The sequence below is a fragment of the Chlamydotis macqueenii genome, chromosome 5, assembly GCF_036417535.1.
Source record: "Chlamydotis macqueenii isolate bChlMac1 chromosome 5, bChlMac1.mat, whole genome shotgun sequence".
In the NCBI taxonomy this organism is placed as follows: domain Eukaryota; kingdom Metazoa; phylum Chordata; class Aves; order Otidiformes; family Otididae; genus Chlamydotis; species Chlamydotis macqueenii.
The window spans coordinates 5,399,583-5,423,958 of record NC_141560.1 but is presented as its reverse complement, the minus strand read 5'-3'; the positions used below and the strand labels follow the sequence as shown (position 1 = coordinate 5,423,958).

At 36.6% G+C, this 24,376-nt stretch overlaps 1 protein-coding gene and 1 long non-coding RNA gene across 6 annotated transcripts in view; one reads left to right on the top strand and one right to left on the bottom strand.

Moving 5' to 3' along the window:
- LOC147600436 (uncharacterized) overlaps window positions 1-24,376 on the top strand; it is a 759,986-nt gene that overhangs the window by 602,623 nt on the left and 132,987 nt on the right. The window lies entirely within an intron of this gene.
- Window positions 1-24,376, bottom strand: part of ARID4A (AT-rich interaction domain 4A) — a 47,756-nt gene that overhangs the window by 9,675 nt on the left and 13,705 nt on the right. For all 5 annotated transcript variants that reach the window (XM_086748187.1, XM_086748189.1, XM_086748190.1 and 2 more), the window contains exons 6-16: window positions 22,139-22,218; window positions 21,940-22,034; window positions 21,190-21,322; window positions 19,170-19,249; window positions 17,369-17,445; window positions 15,371-15,537; window positions 6,885-6,957; window positions 4,241-4,335; window positions 3,997-4,094; window positions 2,284-2,512; window positions 152-402 (exon numbers count right to left, since the gene is read on the bottom strand). In XM_086748187.1, coding sequence (XP_086604313.1) covers window positions 152-402; window positions 2,284-2,512; window positions 3,997-4,094; window positions 4,241-4,335; window positions 6,885-6,957; window positions 15,371-15,537; window positions 17,369-17,445; window positions 19,170-19,249; window positions 21,190-21,322; window positions 21,940-22,034; window positions 22,139-22,218 — 1,378 coding nt within the window. The remainder of the gene's footprint in view (window positions 1-151; window positions 403-2,283; window positions 2,513-3,996; window positions 4,095-4,240; window positions 4,336-6,884; window positions 6,958-15,370; window positions 15,538-17,368; window positions 17,446-19,169; window positions 19,250-21,189; window positions 21,323-21,939; window positions 22,035-22,138; window positions 22,219-24,376) is intronic.

The following is a 24,376-nucleotide window of genomic DNA, read 5'->3' as shown; positions in this document are numbered from 1 at the left end:
TCCCTTTCCTGGCTGGCTGAATGAATTAGATTCCCGACTTCCACATTTAGAAACTGGTCAGATCTCCAATACTGTGTATGCTCCTGCTTGGATTACGGCTCAATCACGACACAGCTAAACTCATAAGAAGGTGATACAAGTTAATGTTTACCTCTCCCTCTGCCTCTCTTCCTCTTCATCTGACTCTTTATCAGAATCCTCCTGTTTTTTAATTTTTTTCTCTTTTTGCTTTGGTGTACTTTTTCTCCCTAGTGGAGTTTCATTTTCTTTCTTTTCTGCATTCTCAGGCGTTTCCTCTATATCTTTGTTTTCTTTGTTACTGTCTTTCAGTTTGTCTTGTGTTTTATCCTCTTCACTATCTTTTTTAGCAGGGGTTGCATCACGGGCAAGTCTTCTCCGTCCCTAGAACGGAAATAAGATCAGTTTAATGACTCTTCTCTGTATAGCCTCTCCAAATCTCAGCTGAAAGTGAAACACACTATTCCTGTACAGAAGAAAGGCTGGAGGTAACACCAAAAAGCAAATATTCTAAAGTCTTAAGATAATAGCTTAAAGTCTTGTTATCAAGGAAAAAAAGCAAAATAAAGCCATTCTGCCTGGTTTAGAATAATTCTGATTAACTTCTGGAGATTTCAGGATATTCATTTAGACCTGTAAGGTCTGTTGCTCTGACAGAGAGTGCCAAAATTCCTTGCTCAACTACAGTAACAGCATTAATTAACATGCTTGTACAGGACTACTGACAGAAAGCACCTTCCTTTCAGCATCTTCAATCCTGATAGCCACATGTTGATTTCACAGAACAGAAATTTGTCAGCTTTAGAAAACCTTTAAGTATCATATTTTTAAAAGGTACTTTGAGTAGCCACAACTGCTGTCTGGGACTATCTGTGACTGGTAACTCTGGGATCTAGCACAGGTTTATCATTTTGCTATTAAAAGTCTCTTGTATAGGGACATCACTTTGTAATCAGAACATTTAAAATACATTATGAATGCCAAGATTAATTATCTGGAGGCCATCTAAAGACGACAGTAATGAAGGCACTATAATGATTAGAATTCACAGTAGTACAATGGTAAATACTTTGGAAAAATAATCACTCATAAATAGATAGCTGGTCCCAGGATTAATAAAGTAATAAAACCATAATCACTTAAATAATATTTAATTATTAACAATTAATAATTAACTTAATTTCACTTTCTTCCAGTAATCCTCTCATCAGTTTTTTTCCAAACCAAAAAAAAAAAAAAAAAAAAAAAAAAAACACCGAACCCCAAACAAACTAACAAAGCTACTGTCATACCAGGAAGTTCATTAAGGCTGATACAGCTTGGAAAAACCACTTGCAGTTAGATAGAAATATAATATGTAACACAAATCTAAACTTGTGTTTACACTATGTCTTTTCATTTATTAATTTTAAAGGCCATATATTTGCTTGAAAAGCTGGTTTGCAAGAAGTACTTCAATAGAATTACATTTTACTTGAGAGCGGAATCTCTACAACTTGAACACTTTAAAAAGTAGCAATTCTTTGTCCTTCAGTAATCATGCTCTATCAAAGAACACAAAATGTCCTTTTAACAGAATTAACAGGAGTGTTACATATCCAAATACCTGAAAAGTATCCTTCTATTCTCCATCAGGTTCAGTATCCACTAGCTGATGGCTCACTGGTCATATCTATGTAACTACTAATACAACCCTCATCTCTACAGCATTCAAAGACAAAACTCAAGTGTTCCTCCCTCTACTTTTGTCTACGTATTGTAAAATTGCACTGCTTCTTTTATTAAAAGAAGAGATATTGTGATAAAAAGAAACTCAGAGAAACAGGTCTTCCTTTGATTCGTTAAGCTGTAGCAGTCCTTTGATGTTCCTGCTTCTTGCCGGAAAGCTGCAGATTCCACGTGTTTGTGGAAATTCTCACCCGCAACCAGGACTGTCCTGCTGAGTTTCACTGTTCTGATGATATACAGCTCTCAGCAGCTCTGAAGCTATCCCTGAATCGAAACATGTCCAACATCCAACACAGCCTGAGCAAATCCCATGGATGGTTTAGAACGTGAAAAAATAATAAAACCTGATTCTATTCACAGGCAGAACATAATTACCAGTTAACACCGACTATGTTCACGTAACCCTGTCCTACGCTTGTACAAGTACGCCAATTCAAATGTACAATCACTCCACGAGGGAAAACTCATTATGTAAACTGTTCACTATACAAAGGGGTCTTGTTAAGTACTAAACAGAAATCAGTACAAACCACTTACCCTTGGGGATCTTAGTTCTATTTCTTCTTTTTCACTTTCACTGCTGGAATAATTTTCTTCTGCTTCTTTTTTAACTTCTGTTGGGGGCATTTTTTGTTCCTCTTTTACACTTTCCTCCATCGGTTCCACGTGTTTCTGTATGTCTTCTACCACTTTTGGTTCATTGTGATGGATGGTCCTAAACTGAATGTTTGCAGAACGGCAGTACTCTTCAAAACCATAAAGATACCTGTAGATACAAATAAAGTTTCACTGATATTTCATGTCTTATTTTCTATTTATTAAAGTGCATAGAACCTATTTTCCTGCTCACAGACATATAAGAGGAACAGTAACTTCAAAGGAAAAAAAACAAAAACAAACCCCAAACAAACAAAAAAAAGCTAGATATTTTGAAATGAAATGCACACAAGTCAAACAGTGAAAAAGAACAGACACGGGTGCTTCCTACAACTTTCACTTCATTTCCATCCAATTAAGAATTCACGACAGTAAAGCCTAAGAACACGTACACTGTTTTGCAAAGACACAATGACAGCTGAAATCATCCTACTATTAGAACATGAGCATACAAACAAGTTTCCCCACAGTAACAAATTGCCATGCATCAGCTTGTTCTCTGGTAACTCCCAGTGTACAGGCTCTAATCCAGTTACAGGCAACAGAAATATGAACCAGCTTATTCCTCAAAGAATAAATATGCAACTTACAACATAATTTCATGTGTTCATACAACATAATTATTTCCACTGTAAGAGCAACCTAGTACATATTTACCAATTATTCTTTTTATGATAAATATTCTTCTCTGTAAAATACAGACCTTAAATACGTGCCCAGTTCAAATCCCACTGAAGATAGTCTGAATATTTTCATCTTCCATCAACATTAACATGAGTTGAGTCATTAGTCATCCCTATTCAACCAGCCAAATTTCCTTAGGTTCGAGTCAAGAGAACCTCATTCTTCCCTTTTACTCAAAAAGCCCAATTGTTTCTTGTCAAACTTCCAGGAGGATAAATAATAAAAATAATTTTTATTTAGAAAATGAGCTTGAAAAGTGTCAGTCCTAAAAGGTTTCCATTTCAAAAGTTAAAACACAACTGAAAACCAGGGGTCAGAATAAAAATATTTATGCATTTTTTCATTACAAGCAATGATTTTACTATTTAATAGTCACACCCACCATAGCAATGTACATAGCTATACCCTAAAGCCATTATTATACAGATTCCTCAAAGCTAATATTAAAATATGCCTATTTCTATCAACATTTTTCAGGAAATTAAAGAAACTAGTATAAAATTCTCCTCACTGCATGCAGCATCTACAGACTTAAATGGGTGTACAACTGTGGCCAGAGTCCATTCTTATTAATCACTATAAATTGCAAAGTTGAATTTGCCAAAGCTTTTTTTTATAAACTTCATTGTTAGACTCTGAAATGGCATCATCACATGCTGAAAGTGAATGCTTCTTGATAAGAAAATGAGCAGAATTCTAATGTATTAGAGCAACAGGAACTTACAGCCCTGAGCATTCCCTCCTTTCCTCCACTGTTTCAATCCTCAATGCTGTAAAATGCTCGGAACTGCTCGTTAACTGAAGATTGTCAACTACTGCTTCACTAAACTATCAAAAATTGCTGGACTATTGTAGTATATGCTACTAAAACAAGGAAAAGTGTCTTCACCATTATACAATATGACTTACTTTCTATAAGCAGTTTTTACATTGTAGGATGCAGCCGAGTTCAAAATAGGAATGCCAAGGTCCATATAAATTTGCTTCCATACAGCACCACTCTCAATCTTTGGGGAAAAAAAGAAAAAGAAAAAAAGGAAGTTTTCAGGTTTTGTTAACCAAGACCATTAAGGAATGATATCTAAGAGAGGCACAAGCCACAGCTTTTAAGAATGAATAGACACATTTGGTTCAGGAAATGTCTGACACTTACACTGTCACATCCACCCTGCTGATACACCAATCTAAAAAGTTTGAAGAGATTAAGGTCCTTGTAGCCCAGAACAGGTGGTTTATTGATAGGAGTACCTAAATAAAACAAAACCAGGAATAAGAAGTTATCACAAAGAACAGTAAACTGCCTTCTTCCATTCCTTTAGCACTCATTTGATAACTAGTGTCTTTCCACATTTTAAGATCTGTATTTAACAATTCTAAGATATGTCACAAGTCAGTAGTTTCCAACCACCAATTAAGGCTTCACCCTCGTTTGAATGCATCACTTATTTCTGGGTGGTTTATTAGCATACTGGCACCAGCTGCTTGATAACTATGATTTCTTGGCCTCCTTTGCAGATTTGTGCAATAACTCCCATCCAACTGGCTGCATCCCACGTGGGATGGCCAGAATTGCAGCAAGCTCTATAGAACGCCTGCTGAATGCTGGAATATAGCAATGTGCACAGAGATTGACTCAAAACACTGTGGTCTGAAAGGAATGGGGAACAAGTGGAAATGTTGGGTTAGAAAAAGATACACAGGCAAATTGTCAGAATCTGAAAAAGCACAAAGCCCTAACAGGACACAAATATCTGGGACAGTTCCGGGAAAAAGAAAGAACTCAAACGATATAAAATGATATAAAAATCAATGATTTAAAAAACAATAATTAAGTGCAAAAGAAGAAACCAAAAGTGACTTGGATTAAGTAGCTGTGTACTTAGATAGTATTCGTCCCAGCAAGGAACAGTGTCAAACCTCTTCCCTGCTGCTTTTCATCTTCCTTCATCTTCATGCAATTATATTTGGAATCATGAAAATAATTTTATAGGACTTTGGGAATACTGTCATGACTACATGAATCAAAACTTCCATATGAGAGAACAGAATGCAGAACAAACCTGGTGGGACCAGAGATCTTGCTATATAGCCAGAAAGGGGGGGGGGGCGGAAAGTAGATAGGCAGGGGGAAAGACTCAGTCCTGAGAAAGTCCTGTAAATTGCTCAATCAACATACTAGCTTAAAAAATAGTTTCTGGAATTAGTCTTCAAATTTAGTGCAAAAATGCTTTCCTCTTTTGCCTCTACAACTGCCGGACATGATCCCTACTCAGTTTGTAGTCTAAGGGTGCTTAAGAAAAGGAGTGAGAAAAGGAGGAAAACAGAAAAGGGGAAAGATTCAGGGTACTAGAAAAGAAAGAAAATTGTGAATTAGTCCAGCAGTATAGGGATTTTTTTTTTTTTCCTCCGACACAGCCTCTTATTCCCCCATGCTGGTTATTCTGCAGAAACACTGGTTACACACAGGAGGCCTCAAAATTATATTGGATGAACTCCAGTATACTTTGCTATAATACATGATCCATTTCTAAACCTTTGATAAGAACTGGCAATATTGAACAGACTTGGAACAGTTCTTTTATGATTCTGTGGTCTAGAACACATCTCGTTAATAGGGACGCTGAGCGTCTTTTACAACGGTAATTTGATTTCCCCTCCCAGTTTTAAAACCTAGGAAAAAAGAAAGGGGGAAATATTTGGACACTTTAGATTTTGCTCTTAGCTCTGGTTATTTCAAATTCATCAACTTCTGCTGTACTATATGCTGCTACAGAAACATCATTCAGGTAACTTTTGCAAGGAAAATAAAAAGAAAAAAAAATAAAAGGCAGTAGTTGCACTTGTAATCTACCTCCACCAATGTTACTGCAGGATTAACACTTACAAATATTCAAATTGCAATAGTGAATTTGTGAGTAAAATGAATAAAATATATTCTAAAAGATAAAACTCTTTCCAGGCTTAAATGTAAGTTTGAAAGAAAAAAAAAAAAAAAAAAAAAAAAAAAAAAAAAAAAAAGAGGAGAGGAGGGTGTGCAGCCAAGGAACAGAAATCCTTCAATTTTAGTGCCAGTCTCATCACAACTGCAAACGCGAAAGGCTTGTGCAACAGCTCTCCCAAGTCAGCAGGTATATCCCGCTCTCCATACACAGCACATGCAGTCCAATACATGTCTTATGCCAGGACGTTAACTATTCCAATATTTAACAGTCTCACCTAATTCTGTAAAGACATTTAAAATACGCTATTTTCTTGTTCTAGCTACTGGACAAAGTAGAATCTTTTGAGTTGTCTCTTCAGGTGAGCATCACTGCTACGTCCACGCATGATTAAGACAGCTCTGCAAGGAGACTCGAAGATGGCACATCTCCCATTCTCTGCTGCTTGAATTTCACCGTCCATGAACAGCCGCCTCAGGTTCCAGCCTGAGATCAACAGCAGCAGAGTTCCCAGCCACGGCTGTCACAACAAGAAATCAACCAAGAGCTCATTTAACAGGGATTGTTAACAAAAAAGGTTTTGTGAAAGCAAAACAGAACCAAAATACCTCAGGGAGGATTTGAGTTTCCTTTGTGTGCTGTGCTTCAAAATACTGGAAGCTGACCTGCCACATGTGAAAATGGGTAAAAGAGATTCTCCTTGCACCAGACTAGCTGTTATCCTTTTTCACTGACATCAGAATATGCTCGTAATAACATCCATTACATTTAAAAGCAATTTTTAAAAGCCATTTTAAAAGTGAACTTGAGATTAAATTAAAAAAAAAAAAATTAGAAAACCTTAAAATTCAGTGTTACCTCTGTCTTCCATAAACTTGTAAAGCTGTTGGAGGAAATTGTCCCTCTCTTCAGGATCAAGCTCTTCCTCAGGCTGTGAAAACAAATACAGTCATAATGAAAATATAAAATACGCGAAGTAACTATTTATTTGTACAAAAGCCTAACAACAAGAACTGAACCCAAACCACTTCCCATTTGGCCCTGCACTCATGTAATGGTGAAATACGCAGAAAAGAAAATTTACTCAGCAGACTGAAGTGCGTAGCTCAGGAGGAGAAAAAGAAAATGCAGGTCAGGGAAAGCCTCAATCCATGACAGAAAGAATGTAAGTGTGACACTCAAAATGAAAACACTGATGTACTTAACATATTGTTCTGATACAGAAGAGGTCTGTTATTTACAAGACTGAAGCAGTTCACAGGAACTCTAGTTTATTTTGTTTGTTTGGTGCTTTTTGTTTTAATGCTTGTTCTTTCCCCCAACTATAGCTACGGTTGCCAAACAAGTCTTTCTCCAACCGTTCCTGTTTTTGATGCTCCAGATAGTATTCATTTTGTTATTAAGCTCCAATATTCAATTTCAGCACATATTTGGAAACACTTTTACAGTCACTTCTATAATTCTCTGAACACCTATTTCCACAACATTATTATACATTCCTCAGTTTTATCTTTACAACTTCCACCCTCAGAGATAAACACTTACGAACTTTATGGTAAGGAGTCCACAGTATAAAATAAAATTTTATTTTATTCAGGTGGAAACCAGGAAAATAAAGCAAATTTATTGAGGACAGGGAGGAAATACTGTCTACATACACTTCTGGAATTCTGAGAGGCTAGCAGACACACACACACACAAAAAAAAAAAAAATCTTTTCCCTGCAATGCTTTACGCATGCCACTTTCTTCCTGCCAGCCTGGCAATCACAGGGATTGCTGGATTGCTGCTAAGGCCGTTTTCTCAAGGAAGACTGCAGTTGTCTTGCAGGAAAAATGTACAGTACGTGTCCAAAAAATCTTATTATTAAAAATAACAGAAAAGTCACACGCAGTTCCAGAAGGAAACCAGAACAGCAATTTTAATTTCAGTCATTTCTGCATTCTGTAAACTTTAAGCTTCAAGGCAGGAAGACAGGCAGTGAAACGTAAATGTATACGCTACTGCCTTGTTAACCAGAAAGCAATCTGCCCAGCATCAGAATGAATTTCAGCTCTGCCTGCTTCAGTGAATTCTGAGCTTCAAAGCCCAACAGGGATCACCTACAACCAGGCAGAGACAATATCTGTTTCTTATTTTCCTATATTTTCTTGGGAAATAATTTGAGGAAATTGCATGAATAACCACAACATTGTACAGCATCAGTTATCATTTGCTCATACTGTATATTATAGGAATTGTATAAAGAGAAACAGTTATGTATAGAATTATGATGTACTTCAAGGTTAACAAATGATTTATTGCTATAGAAACCACAGCTTTTTTTTTTTTCCTCTCCATCTAGATTGCAAACCAACTTCAAGATCGAGAAATTTCTACCATGTATTGTAATGTTTACTGATTAAAGGCAATCAACTCAAATTATGCAAACTAAATATATCTAAGTAACGGTAAACATTCAAAAATATTTCTGAATAGTTGAATTCAGACCATTTCTTTTATGTGGGCATAATGCCAAACCAGAACCATAGGTCAGAACAGAGAAACGTAGGTTAGAAATAGCACTCTTGCAGACAGAATGTTAACCATTTCACTGATCCCAAGTATTTTCAGCTGAAGAAAAGAAAAAAGGAAAGGTTAAAAGCTTTTATGTCCTTATAGGACGAGGGGAGAAAAAATCAGACTGCAGTATTCATCCACCTATGTCAGACACCCCGAATCCTGCACCTGGCCTCTCTCTTTTGATGGTATATGAGCCAGGCCGGCACCCCTTGACAAAGAGTCTTAACTGTGCCTGCTACCAGTGCCAGAGTAGACACCAAGTCCTTCTAAGAGGCGACTTGAATAAGACCTGAACAGCTGTCACCAAGGAATAAATCATGTATTGCCTATTTCAAATTTTTTTTTTTTTTTTTTTTTTTTTGCTACTGGACAAAATGAAAAAGAACAGCCCTTCAACAGATATGATTATTGTAACATTATGATACACGGATTTTTGCAAGAGGTCAATTTTCATCAAGGTTATCTATTTGTAACTGGACATCATGACTTCCCAGGAGCGTCCACTGTTAGAATTGAGGTTTACTTTAAACACCATCATCTAAGCTGCTGTACCAGCAACCTTAAAAGCTGCACCCAAAGTGCACCTGAGAAAAGTTGATGCTACAACCTGCCATCACCACCAGTGAGTGACTGGAAAGCTAAAATCCCCAGCATCTCTTTTTAGCAGGCACCATGGCGACACTGCTACCCCTCCAACCCTCACTTCTGCTATCCAGAGGCTTATGCCCATTTCAGACCGGGCATAAGTTCACAGTGACAGCTGATCGAAATCAGTTTTCTTAAGATGATCTGTCTCTCCATTTCACTTTTTACCTATACAGATGTTGCAAGAAAGGGAGACTGTGGCTAAAGATAAGTCCAAGTGAGAGGCAAAACAGTATGACATTTTTAAGTGGCAAGAGTTCAAAACCAAGATCTTTCCATTGCGCATCCAATACCCATAACAAAATGCAACATATGTTTTTTTTTTTGTTTCAGAGCAAGAGGCTGAATGTCATTAAAAAAAAAATAAAATCTCCAAGATGGCCTTTTTTTGCTTATAATCAAAAAGTTGAAATTTTATGGGTTTGAGATTTTTCTTCCTTTCTGACTGGTCACATCAGTTAGAGAATACTGTAAATAGTAAAACAATAAAATGAACAACCAACACAGGATCTCTGTATGAGGGACATACTCCTTTCCCAACTCAATTTCTTACTGCCTTCCAAGTAATACTAACAGTGTTCAAGTATTTTGTAAAATTATTCTGAGAATAACAACCAGCAAACAAGCACAACATAAAACCCACAGAAACTTGCAGAAATGTGGTAAGTGGCTTTGCTTCACTTGGTTTCAAGCCACTTCATTCACCAAGAGTTTTGCTTCTGTCTTTAGCACGATTTTAAATAAGAATACAGCTCTCTTATCCTGACTCACCCTTCACTCTACAGAAAGATGTTAAAGCTTCTGTGGATGCTAACCTGTAGAGCTGAGTGGGAGCACAAAGGATGAAATAGTTGATTTTACAAAACAAATAATGAATCTCTACTTGCGAGCACGTACATGATACGTTCAATTAACACGGGGCGAAGGTACCAGGGACAGATCTTTCTTTTATGTTGTTAACAGACTGACAACACCACAAACTCTTCTGTGAAATAAATGCGACCTAAGAGGAAGAACAGTGTGCACAGGATTTGGAGTTCAAAAGAGTATATGATCAAGACAAGCTGTCAGAATTAGATTTAGTGTAATTTTGTTGCTTCCGAGTACTTTAATGCGTTTTCATCACTTGCACAATTTCTTTCTGATGCCAAGTTTGAACACTAATTAAGGAAATGAAAAGAATTAAACTGATTGCAACAAGTTAACAGCTTTACACCATGTGGAGACCAGAGTGGTCTTAAAAATGTTAATTTCTACCAACAAGAACCAGGAATTCAACCATCCTCAATGACTCACTCTAGAGCTGCGCAACTTCTTCGCTCCTCTGTGAGGAATATTCAAGAACAACTGTTAGCATAAAATTGAGAGCAAGAAAGTCTTTGTAAAGAACATTTGTGCGTGGCATGATGCAGGCCCTGCTTCGCAGTCGCCAAAACGCCTACAAATGCATGTGTGAATGAGAAGGATGATTAGCTAATCAATATTTAGTTATTTTTAAAAGGCTATTCTGCATATTACATATCATATATATATATGTATGTAAATAAACCACTTGTTTCTGGATACCATGCTTCACTAACTTTGAAATTATTGTATTCCCGTATTTAATTTTTAGAGTCAGCTTTTTCAATGTTATCTTAAAACATGCGTAGGTTGCAACAGAAATGGATGACTCAGGTATCATTTTACGTGGTCTCCCACAGTCACTCAGAGAAAAGACTACACGGGAAATACAAACTACTCCAAAGCAAGACGTCAGTGTTTCAATAGATGAGTACTGAACATTTACAGGAATCTCCTAAAACACATCATGGATTTCATAAACTTATCCTTCCTTTATGAACTTAGTGCTAATAAAATATATGGTAATGAGTCATATCATGAGAACTGAAAACCTTGCTTATTTGCAGAATAGGTACCTTGGAAAATGCTTCTGGCATTTTCTGGGCTCAACAATGTAAAGCTACTCTGTCTGATGTTTCTTGTTGCTGTTGTGATGCAGGAACCCTAAAAACGTTACACAAATGCACACTATTAAACATACCACAGATACATCCTTCAGATGACTGTCAAAATGAAGACTAAGAAAATTCCTCTAAGCATACACCTGAAGGTGCTACAACTCTTTCTGCAAGGACAGGCATGGAGACCAGCTAGCTAGAATTTTTTTCTGAATATTTTTTGCATGGATGATTGGGGTGGGGAAAAGTGAAAGAACAAGGAATTTCTATTAAAGTGACACAGATAAACTGGAAGAGTCTCAAAAATGGTGTTATAAGCAATTCTACAGGTAAGATGGAAATCCCTTTTCCCAGCTCTTGGTATTATAAAAAGATACAATTTTGAAACTTGCAAAATTTAAACTCTAAAGAACAAATTCCTTACTTTTACTCTGATCTTATGTGAATGTATCTGTTAAGAACATGTACTGAAAATATATTTCAAATAACTGCATGTTAAAATCTTGATTCTCTTGGACCCAGGGTGGCCTACAGGGAGACTGAGAGGCAAAAATCAAATGTTGCCTACATGTTCCCTTGTAAAATGGGGAGTATTTGACAATTTAATCCTGAGAAACAAATATGTATGATTTCTTCCCTGACAGAACACCTTAAATACAAGCAAATATGGTAGTACATATAATCTGATTTTTAATAAGAATCAGGTAATGTTCCAAAAACTTCTATTTCTAAGTGGAGATACTGCAGTTTTAGAATTTCTCTTTCCTTTTAGCTGTAGTGCATTCTTTGACTGCCAAATGTACCCTCAAAATACAGTTAATTCTCTTATTCTGATATATTGAAAACTGGTAAGAACCAAAAGCAATATCCAGATTTTTATGTGGATTCAAACCAACAGCATGATTCTTTACATCTTCATTTTATAAAAAACTTGTTTTTGTAGTACCTCCTGAATTTTTAGCTTTTTGTGACACATGCAGTATAGGTTCTGTTATTCACATCTCTCATTGTTAATTAAAAGTAATCCTAAATTGCACCATATATTGCAATTACAGCCAAAAATCCATCAATTGAAACATGCTGAGCAACTCAGTGTAACACAATTCCTGTTAAAGTCAATGACAAGTAATTTCCATGTTTTCCTCCTTCACAGTAAACTCTGGGCCACACAGTTACCAGTGATGAGGAGGATTAGCATCTCACCACCACCATGTTGCTTCCCACTCCTTAGCTTACAAAAGCCATGAGAGAACCACCATGCAAAGCCTGGAAACCTTGTTGTACCAATTCTACTATACTCAAGATGTCGTGAAAGGCAGCACAATTAGAAAGACAGCCTCTGTCAAAACAGAGTTCCATCTACCGGAAAAAATGGTAGGATCTATTATCACCTGCTACAGTAGGTCTCTCTGCTCCATTATTATTATAAAAGATCCTGTTTCAGAAAATAGGATCCTTCCATTCCTAGAATTAGACTCTTCTAACTGACTTTACCCTCCCATTATATATTAAGTAGGTCGGTGTCCATTTGATTGATCTAATGAAGGCCTATATCACGGCTGGTCAGCAGCTGGCCAGGCCTTGACAGCAACAGCAAAGCTGCTGTGCATTTCAGAAGATGGAGGAGGGGGCGGGGGGAAGAGGTAATTTTAAAAATCTCCCTTCAATCTCCAGTAATATAACAACTTGAAGTTCTAAAAGGTCCACTGAGAATATTCTGGCAGAGGATGGACAGAAGCTATTTTTGACCTTGATTAATAAAGGAGAAACTCTACAAAATGTAAATGCAAAATTTAAGTAATTCAACATCTGTAGGTAAACAAATGCAAAAAAATATCATTCACTTGTCAATTCTCTCTGCAATCAGTATCACTGCCTTTCTACGCGAAAAGAAAAAAAATTATGATAAATTCCCTAAATGCTGTCTATTTGCAGTATCTAGCATGACCCACAATTAAAATAAGAATATGAATTGTAACAGTTGAATCAGGAATTTGATTTAATGGGCCAGAATGACAGTTCTGCTCTGACATAATCTAAAAGGATTAATATCTATCCTCTATCCGCTATCTACATAGCTTCAGCGTGAAGATGCTCACCTTATTTTTACACGCCTACTTGTCACCTGGAAATAATGGATTCTACAGCTTTTCCTACCAGGACATCTACCTGTCTGGAATCCTTTGCTTCACTATTCTACATTTAGCTTATTCTTTAAAAATAACCTCTATTTCTTTTATAGGAATGCCTTTTTTTCTTTTTCTTTTTTTTTTTTTTAAACCACCAAGCTCCCCCCTCCCCCTTCTTTGTTTGAAACACACAGCACTTTTATGCAACAGCCATGAAAAATGATATTAAAAATGGATACTAGAAAACTAGTATATCAATCCTTGATTTTTAGTGACTGATAGTCTGCAATTTTAACCAAGGTTAACAAAAACAGACCGGTACAGACTGCAACAGTTCACACCCTGCAAAATGTGGCCTATTCAGTCCTTTTCACTGCAAACAGAGGAAAAAAACCCAGAGGATTGCATATTCTGCACACATTTATCCTTATATTTATCTAAACATACCATTATTCTCATACAGCCATCTCCTCCATTTTACAAAACACTGTTATCACGGCATAAAATTAACCCCTAAAAATAGATTCTTATTGTCTTTTTTTTTTTTTTTTTACCTGGAAAGATCTACCCTGGCTGCATGCTCCACCAGACAGTTCCCAGATCAGAAATCTAAGTCAAATCCGCATTCTTAACCACCATGTTAACACCACAGATTAAAACACAGAAACCTTACCTAGGAGCTGCATTCTTTCAAATGTAAAATGGTTTTACTTCCTTTCTATCTAAATCTGCCCGCTGCCTGGACATATTTCAGCCTGACTTCCAAATATTTGCCGGCTTTCTCTCGCCCTGCGCGGCATCCGCAGTTATACGGCATTACTTACATTCTCTTCCATATTAATGAAAAATAAAAATTAAAAACGAAAAAAAAAACCCCCAAAAAAGCCCCAGACATTACATGAAAGGCGGAGAAAAGAGACAGCCCATTTCAAAGCATCTGGCAAGCCTCCCCCTGGCCGCCGGCCAAGCCTCGGCTCCAGCGCCCGCTCTCCACCCGCCCGTCCCCGCCGCCACTCCCGGCGCATGCGCGCTGCCGACCAGCAGCCGGTTGCCGTGGCAACGCTGTAGGCCGCCTCCAAGTAGGAACGGCCATTCTGCGGACGGGCCGGGAGAACCGGGAAGCCGCGGGGAAACGGTGTTTGACCTTCCGCAGAAGACAAACTTCACCCGATTTCTTTTCTACGTAAAGAAAGGAATGTTTCCGAGCGCCATGCGAAAAATCTCACGACGGAAAAAAAAAAAACACCCACAAACCAATCCCATGACCAAACACCGCCCCCCCCCCCCCACTTCTAAATATAACATCAAGGTTAAAAACAGGTAGCAGGAATAAAAGGAAATTCTGTAAACACGAAAGAAACTCGCTAACTTTGTAGAAAATGAGCCACACAAAACATTTCAATGCAGAAAAACATCCTACTGTAAATATTCACCAGAAAGCCCATCCGCATCGTAGCACACGATTTCTGCAATTCCCACCCAGTAACGCTGTTAAAAAAACCAAATGTTTACAAAGGTAACTCCTGTACTGCTCTTAAATAGCGTCTTAGGCACCAAATAGCTTTAACAGGCACTACGCTTTAGCTCATCCTTTCAGTCAGCCTACTGCTTTTGCTTTAATAGTTTTTTTGGTTTTTTTTAAAATCAAACTACTTTTTCAGAAACAAGTTACTTTTTACATAAAGTACAAAAGAAAAACACAAAGTGATTTCTACTTAAGGTTGAATTACTACCATTATCCTCAGCATCATTTTTTTTTTTTTGTTACATCTCTCCTAACCCAGATTCTTTCTATCACTCTTCTCTGCCTTTAATTTTTAATTTCTGAGATTTGTCTCCTATTTCTGCACCGGATAACAGGAGGCAACCTGCCACTGCTCACAAATCCCATTAGAGATGGCCGTAGGAAAGAGAAGGTGAACTGGCCTGAGAAGACGCTGAAGTGAGTAAGCTACGTCTGAGAGGAAAATGTTGGAAAGCTCAAGATCTTCAAGTATGAAAGTTACTCAGTTAGCTTTGAGGAATGACTGAAATTGCCCAGACTTACCACTACTTCTTCAGTTTTCTCTTCTCTCTTTTCTTCCTCTTCATCAGTTTCTGCAGCAGCTCCATCTTCCTCATCACTGCTAGAGGACTCCAGAATTTCACTTATGTCCATTTTCCAGTTCCGAGGAACACCCTTTGTGTTGAGAAACGTGCTTGCCTCCTGTAGTCCTACAGAAGAAAGGGCCCAGGTTTTATCTCATCTGCCGTATTCTCAGCCACAAAGCATTTTTAATTTCCTTTTCACCTTCTTGTAAATTACAATGCCAACTTAAGACAGCAATGGAAATAAGCGATAAAACAGATACTTCAGCTTTAAACATTCAGTCTACACGCTTCACATTTCAAGACTGTCAAATTTTAAAAATTGAGTATCAGTAACTTGAGGAATTTCAAGCTGACAACACACAGCATCTAGGCACAGGTCTTCATGAACACTACTAAGATTCACACCTATGTATGTGAACAGCACCAAAGACAGGCACCTACATTTATCCACAGATCTTCTATGTTCTGTTTCTGTATGAAAGAGACAAATACGGTAACAAAGCTACTTAAAAAACTAAACCCACAGTGAGATCAAGTACTATGACGTACTTTGTTCTTCTCAAAATATCTTCATGTCTTAAAAGTTTAGATTGAAAAAAAAAAAAAAAAAAAGTAAATGTTTTGTTCAAGAGCACCGCTTAAGGAGACGTTACATTAATGTTTGGAACAGAGTAAAAATGCCCTAATGAATAAGGGAGTGATGGGACGGGAGAAGTCCCACTTGTACAATGGGAATACCTCAAATTCTTTTCCTTGAGGAGGTGCGCCAAGGGGGAAAACCAACAAAGCCAAACAAACACAGATAAACTCAAAACACGCCCCCGAAACACAATAAAGGACTTCAGTAAAGAATCACAAGAATACTCAAAAGAGGGACATACTGCATTCACAGTGCTGCTGGAGAAGAAAAGGCACCTGTTTTTAAACAGCTGCTGATAGAGTAACCTCTGGAAAGCTGTCTAAACTTTTTGAAACCATCAGTACCTTTGGTTCCACAATATTCACTCATGGCAATGAATGTCACAACCCAACTATGTTCTGCACGAAAAAAAAAATCCCTTTCTTTAATTTATCCTAAGCCTGGCATCTGATCACTTTTTTGGCTGTTTAAAGTTCTTGTACTGTGAAATAGTTATGACGAAGAAAGTATATACAAAATCATTAAGAACTACACGAAGCAATCAAAACCACCTCAAGCTCCCATTTTTGAGTATCACGTTAAATCTTTACTTGTCAAGGAGCTGTTCCACACCTTTACTCAAACTGGAGGAACTGCTGCTGTTGAGTGGAGGACTTTGTTGGTGGTAGTTGGGGTCTTCTTTTATTTTTAATATATAAAATTTACATATTTATCCTCAACAAATTTTGTGGTTTGAGGTCTGACTAGTTGAAACAACACTAAAATTTTTAAAGTTATCTACGTTAAAGTGAATCTGGCCTTTTACAAGCTCACCCAAAACATAGATTATTGTAGTCACATCATACATCCAACTAGAAATAAAGCTCTGTAATTATACTCTTAAATCAAACATTATTCACAGGCAGGCTGTTCAAATAAAGTTTAAAAACACCCGCACAGCAAGGCATAACGTAAATACAAAGTGTTTTGAGAAACAGCACAAAACTTTGGTTTTAGGAGAAGTAACTATATACTCCATCTTTCAATGACTTTTCAAATACTCCACCTTGAAAATACTCTGTTCACTTTTCATTAATCTGGAGTGGATCACACAAAGGAAATAAAAATCAAGTAAGCAAAACTCCTACTAGGTGCTATTTTAATAATAAAGGCAGCTATACCCAAAGTTTCTCTGATTTATCATATTTTAAATCATTTGCAAAACATTTAAGAGCACTTATCAGAAATCAACAGGCCATCATTTATCTGTGAAAGTTAAAAGTACTGTTGCACAAGATTACTCTTTGTAAACATCTAGAATTTATTCCAATTTACCTTTTTTAGGAGAGGACTCAGATTTTGTTAAGTTTTGAGCATCTAGTTCTTTAATGTCTTTTCTTGCTACCGAGTAACTGAAAAAGAATAAGGTTCTGTCATTGTCTTTAAATCACAGTGAAGCAAGCATCTGACTTAGAAAAACAGAGATTTCTAAAATTTTCAAGATTTATCATTGATTTTCAAGGTCCTTGCTAACAACTAAATGCATAAGACACTTGTTATTGTGGGTCCTAACACAGGATTCAAAAGCAGAGTTAGTTTCCAACCTTTCTTTGAAATCCAGACACTGAAAGAACCCTTGTAGTTAAATAATTAAGAAAGGTTTGTAAAGCTTCTGTATTTTAAACATTTACCCTGCACAAATTTGCAAAGGTAAAAGACTCTACGTAGGCAAAAAAAACATTTTCTAAATTGAAAATATTCACACCAATCAACAGTTGCTACCCAAAATAGCAATCTAGCTAAGAAGAAGAAACAAGCCCTCTATTTTCAAAATGCATTTCTACTAGCACAGAACAACAGTGAAGCCAAATTCACATATCTCCATTGATAAACAGTTGATTTTTATTTTTTAAATTACAAAAGCATTCTCACAGCAAAAATATATGGAAGTTGCTCTGTTCTAAAGATATACGGAACATTCAGTTACTGAATTACTACAACAGAAATGCTAACCAACCTGCAAGGAAAGCCTTACAACTGAGTTATTATAATAAGATTTTTTTTTTTTTCTTCTTTCATTATTTCAGAAAAACTGGAGTAAAACCTCAGGAATTGGAGGCCGCCATTTTCTGAAGTTAAAGTCATAATACTATGGAGAAGAAAAAGTAAAACAGAGCAAGTCTGCATGCTTTTCCAGTAACATTGTACCTTCAGTATATAAAGAACCAGACTTATCTAGAATGCTGATGATACATGTCTACATCAAGAGATCAAAATGAATTAAGTCTTTAGTTACTTGAAATACATTTCAGTAATCAAACACTTGCACTCTACTCAAAATCATGGCTATTAAAAATCACAGATTGTTCACTTTGAAAGAAAGAGAGAAAGAGGGGTGACAGCTGGCCTTCAGCAAGGAAGTTTTTATTTATAATATGTTGAGACAGATGCATTAGAAGTAAGGATGAAGAGAAATAAAGCAAAACAGTTTTAAGATACAGTCTTCATATTCTTTTGAATGTATTATGCCTTTAAGACACACCTCTCTCTGTCTTCCCCTCTCTCCTTCCTCCCTCTTTTGGAGGGAGTGTGGACTAATGGGACCTTTCCTTCTTTTTGCAGGAATTTTGGTTCAGACTAAACGGTTACTTTACATTCACTTTTTTCTTTAAGAAGTAGATTAAACACTTTTAAACTTTGCTATTTAAACAGCAACGGACATCTGGACACTGGGGGGGTAACGAGTCAATCAGATATCCAAACTACTACAACAGACACCCAATAAAGACGTAAAAATTAAGATATTAAGGGAAATAACTAGAACCGAAACTCACACTTCAAAGAACAGGAATAATCTAAAGTGTTAACACCTGTTTTTTTTGAAGTTGTTCATTTTTTTTGAAGTGAAGAAACATCAGGAACTTTACTAATCCAATGAACTCACCGGTCCACACAACGTGGGTGAGTAAGCACAGAAGTTAGCTGGAAACAGACTACCACAGACAGATATGCACAACCAACACTACACACAATCGTACCCTTTCCTTTTGGAAGAAATAATGTCTTCAGAAGCAATATGTAATTTATTTTGCATTTTTCTCCCACAGACACCTAATGAAAGTAAGCTATTACTTACAATTTGGAATCTGCAAAGGATCGAACTAAACACTGGTCCTTTTTCACTGTGACGTCATCGTTACAGCTGGGAGACACAACCTGAAGTTTCAAATAAAACACTTTTTTTCAGGGAAAAAAAAAAGTTTATCTTGAAAGGAAAGAAAGATAGACAGCAGGAAAATTGCTGTTTTCCTGTTTCTTCTATTATAGTTTCCAGTTCTGAGAAAAGAAACCTACTCCAACTTATATTACTAAGGCCAACAATGACAAATTTTAAGAAGTGGTTTACCTCAAACTATTAACTTGTTACATACAAGCCAGAAAAGTTTGCAATTTCATTTGTAAATTCCAAAACTACTCTACTGGGGTAACATCACAGGATCCTATTTATTCACTCTGCTTTTTCTCTTTTCTTCGTACAAAACCTGTTTAAAGCATCTGTTTAAAAAGTCACTTAGTTTATTAATATTAATTAAAATGAGATCTGCTTATTTTATAGCAGCTTCTGATCTTTGCCATTCAAGCTGAGAAGTAAGTAGTATTTTTTATTTTTGAGGTGTGGCTAATATAAGCCAGTGTGGAATCCAGCACATCCTTCCACAGTAGTATCATCTCTAAGTCTCAAAAGGTGATAAAAATGCATTTGCAGTATTTGTATTCCAACCAACAGAACAATTTTACAGTTTGTTCTAGACCATATACAGACAGAAAATGCCAAATGCAGATGAACTTCTGGATCTGCCAGGACTCAGTGGAAGCTGTGCCACCTCATTCAGGTGAGTCAGAATTTTACCCCCCTCAAAAAAAAAAATCAAGAAACGACATTCCCGTTTCTCAGGCAGCAGAGAACAGAACAGGTATGTGGTCTCCAGTAACTTAATCCTCTAGTTAGGGCCATGTTAAAGTAAAATCTGTCATTAGTGAAGGGATATGCAACAATCAGAACAGGCGCAACAATAACACATTTCACATTTTAAATTGAGATACGTAGACCTGGATAAGTCAGTGTCACCTATTCACCCTACATTACATCATAATGTTCTTTCAAGGAAGAGAAGACAACTGGCCTGTGTAGTTAGTAACCTTTTGATCCTGGATTCACACAGGGAAATACAATGTTAAACCAAGTCAGAAGGCACTGACAGCCGAGCCCGTTCCAGCTAACCACAAAAATTCAAAATAAAGGACTACAGAATATACAGTTAAGTAAATAAAATCTGCAAACATTAGTAAACCAAACCTGCATGTTTAATGCTCAGAATATTTTTTTTTAAACAAATAAGTCTCTGATGGATGACAAAAGATGCCTATTCAGTTTGTCCGACAATACCAAAAAGTTTACTAAATAAAGCAACTTTTTTTATGCATCCGTAAACTTTTCTGTGTGTATAAACAATCTGCAGCATCTAGCTTTACAGTACAAGCCTACTTGTTTTTGAATTTATTTAATATATATTTATGATCAGCTATGGCAATGAACAGTTGTATCCTATATTGACAGTCAAATAAAAATAATAACCCTCTACTGCTAGAGTAGCTGGCCATTTATGTAAATTCAAGCATGAAAGGAACTAGTATTTCATGAAATTTAAAGTCTAAGGAAAAAGGCAATCATTAAACACAAATAGAAAAAAACTTCAATACAATTAAAATTAACACATCTAGTTTCTCTGAAGTTGCCTGGGAGTGCAAGTCCTAATGCATCTTATTTTTATAAGAAAAATATTGTTACATATCAATCATTTTGCGTGCAGTTTTTAAAGTCTTAAGAGCCATAAAACTGTAACTTATACATAAACGTTATTCTTTGCTCTCCTGCTCTTCATAGGTACTGCAGAATATTTGCATTTTTAGCAAATATGGGCAGCAGAGCTCAGCCTGACTGTATTCACAACTTCGCTGTAAAAGCTGTGAAGTTTGCAAACCATCCTAATGCAGGAAAATCGCTATATGAACAATGTAACAAGTCAGCTGGCACCCTTGTCTAAAAGGATAGCAGTAGCATTACAGTAGAGATGTCAACGTCTTAAGCAACTTACCAAAGCTGGATACCAGTCTGCCTTCTCAGAATTACAAGTCACACTCACAACTTTGCCAAGCAATTCATCATTGAGACGCCTTTTATCTTCATCCTCCTCTTCACTACTTTCTTCTTCCTTTTCATCTTCAGTACTAAATTATTAAAACATACAGTATTTTAAAGTTTTCATTTGAAGTTAGTATCTGAAAGCAAATACAGCTTACAACCAGATCTTTCTTCCTGTTCTGCAAAGCTTGAAAAACAAAACTAGAATTTTAAGAGCTGAAATTGCTTGACACACACTTAAACATTAAGTGCACTTACTTAGCAAGAGGAATTTGGTAGAAATTCTTTCCAAGCAGTAGTATTTTACAACAGCATCATGTTGGAATTGGAGGTATGAGTCAGGATTTGATCGTGCACAGATAACGGAAATGGTCTCTACCCCGGAAATTTAAAAGCACCTTTTTTTTCCTCCTTTGTGCAGTATAAAGAAAGTTAAAAATCCTCCATTTCCTGACATATGAGTTCCTACTATATGGAAGAAGCATAAACATTCTTAAGGCTACTACAAGCAAAAACCCCATCAATTTCATAATATTGCTAACATATGAACACATCTGCATAATCTGAATTACTCAAGTCCATAATCTGTGCATGCCACTCACACAACAGAGCATTCGGACCATTGCAGCTTCAATGGTCCAGCTTCAGTTTTAGCAAAGGACACTAAAGGAAAGGAAAGCAACAGAGCACTATCAAAACTCACACAGGAAGAGAAGATCTTCTTCCTCTATTAGATTTCTTCCCAATAACTGGAGTTCCAAAGTGCTCTGGATTGGTTAGTGGCAGCTGATCAAGTGTCTACATGGAAAGGGAGGAAACAAAATAAGTTTGCACTTTCTTCTTATTATAAAAAAATATAAATTAACTATTTAGTTTTCATTCCATGTCCATCATTGCCTTACCTCACTTTCTGCAAAGTGCCTTTCTCCTTTCAAGCATAACGAAGTTCGCCTCAAGGTCCTTTCATCCCCATCATCAAAAACTAGTAGGAAGCCAAGAAAACACGTTGGCACAAGATGATCAGATCTCTTTCCCAAGCTGACAAGTCTACTATTTATCTCACAATTTCAAATATTCTCTAAAACATGACTTTCAAGACCTCCATTTAAGCCTTTCCTTAGTTCACAAGTGAAACGAAGGGTGATATTCAAGATCCAGTCTAAGAACTAATAACATTTTCACACAGAGATTCAAGCCAGTATAAAGTAAGGCTTTTGGACGCAATAGTCTCAGTCTAATTTAGACAGCCTTCTTATCAATGCATTGCACATTTCAAACCATAGCTACTGCCTGCATACCAGTTACTATTATCCAACAATCTTAGGGTTTTGTTTGGTTCCGGAGTTTGGTTTTTTTTTGTTGGTTTTTTTTTTTCTTACCTTATCCATTTATTCCTTACTTATGCCACCTTTTAATCCTCTCTCTCACTTGCTACAAATAACCCCACAAAAAGAAAAATGAATGGAAAGAAAAACACATGTGTGATAGTTTTTGCTACACTGTCAACACTGTGCTACCAACAGACTGGGACCACTGGAAACTTCCAACCACAAGTCTGACCAACTTATATAGAATACTTAGTAGGCATCCTGCTCTCTTAAAATTCATGTATTAGTGAAAGGGACGTTCCATCAATGCACAGCTGAAGAAGTCTAGAATGCTAAAAGGCTGTTACAAGCTTTGCCTGAGACAGATCTACTCTTTAGTCAGTTTAAATAAAATCTTCTCATTAAAATTTCCTTGAAGAGAAGGAAAGAAAAGTTACCAGTTCTCCCCCACTGGTTCAGATGCTGCTGTCTGAGCCACGCAAACAGGCCCTTTTCACAGAGCAGAGACCAGGTGGCTGCAGTCTGGCATTCCGGTGAGGTAAAAGTTTATTTGTATGGGTCAAAGTGCAGAACACTACTCTGTATTTAAACTACTTGAAACATGCTTTGTCCAATAGTGAACTTAAAAGAAAAAAAAAAAAAAAAAAGGCTCAAGAGTGTTGTGTGTGTCAGTATGGTAATTTTGGCAAACTTCTATTTAAAAAAAATTACATCTCTATGAAATGTGCACCATTAGCAAAAACAATAAATGTAGAAAAAAAAACCCACTTATTTTATTTGACAAATAACTAAATAGAACATTCACATTCTCATAATCTTAGATTAAAACCACAGACTGCAATAATACTGCAACTAGAACTATATAAAAAGGTATGATTACAGATTTAATTAAGCTTGATAAGATAAGCTTAAAGGTTTCTCCATCTTCAGAGTAGAGATACTGCTGTGGTATGCTCCACTACTGAATTACCTTAATTGCTTATGTTATAATACTTGTACACACAAAGCAACTTTTTCCCTTCCAAAACTCTAATATTTTAAGAACAGCAGATACCTATATTCCTAATTAGCTACGATAGTTAACAATATTTTCAAAACTTTTAAGATGTAAATACCAGTAAGATCCACCAGTCTCAACATCAGCATGTTACTCTCAAAATCTTCTAGTTTAACTTATAGCTCAAGGAAGCCACCACCACAACACTAACTGGAAAAACAAAGTATGAGCTTTTCTCTCTGGCAGTTACTAATTCAGCACCGGTATCCATTGATCAGCTAAGTGTGAGGGCCAGAGCGCTCAAAATAATTCTGAAGTTCAGTGTTGTCACAGGTTTACATTAATTTAAAAAAAAAAAACAAAACAAAAAACAAACCACAAATATATATCCGTGCCATCCCCTTGAAGTTTAAGTTTCATCAGCCACTCCAAACGTGTCACTCATCAGCTCTCTCTGTACACAAATTAATCCCAATGCATGAAATATTTTGTAATTGTAACTACTTTAAATTTTCTTCTCTTCTAAAGAAAATACCTGTTTGCACCTTGCTGCGAGGGTAATCAGAAACACACATCGATAGTCTCAGCACCTTTAAAAACATGCACCTTTCTTAGACGAAGTAGGCCTTGTGGCTTCCCTCTCACTTTTAAGAAAAACGTACTTCACCAAAAGCATTGCTGATATTACTGCCAACCTATGCAGGACTTTTTATTGCTAGTCTGAGAGGCTTTAAGAAAACGTCTTTTCAATGTACAGTATCATATATTAAGGATTTCATAAATATAAGCAGCAGGGCAGCCAGCACATTTTTGGC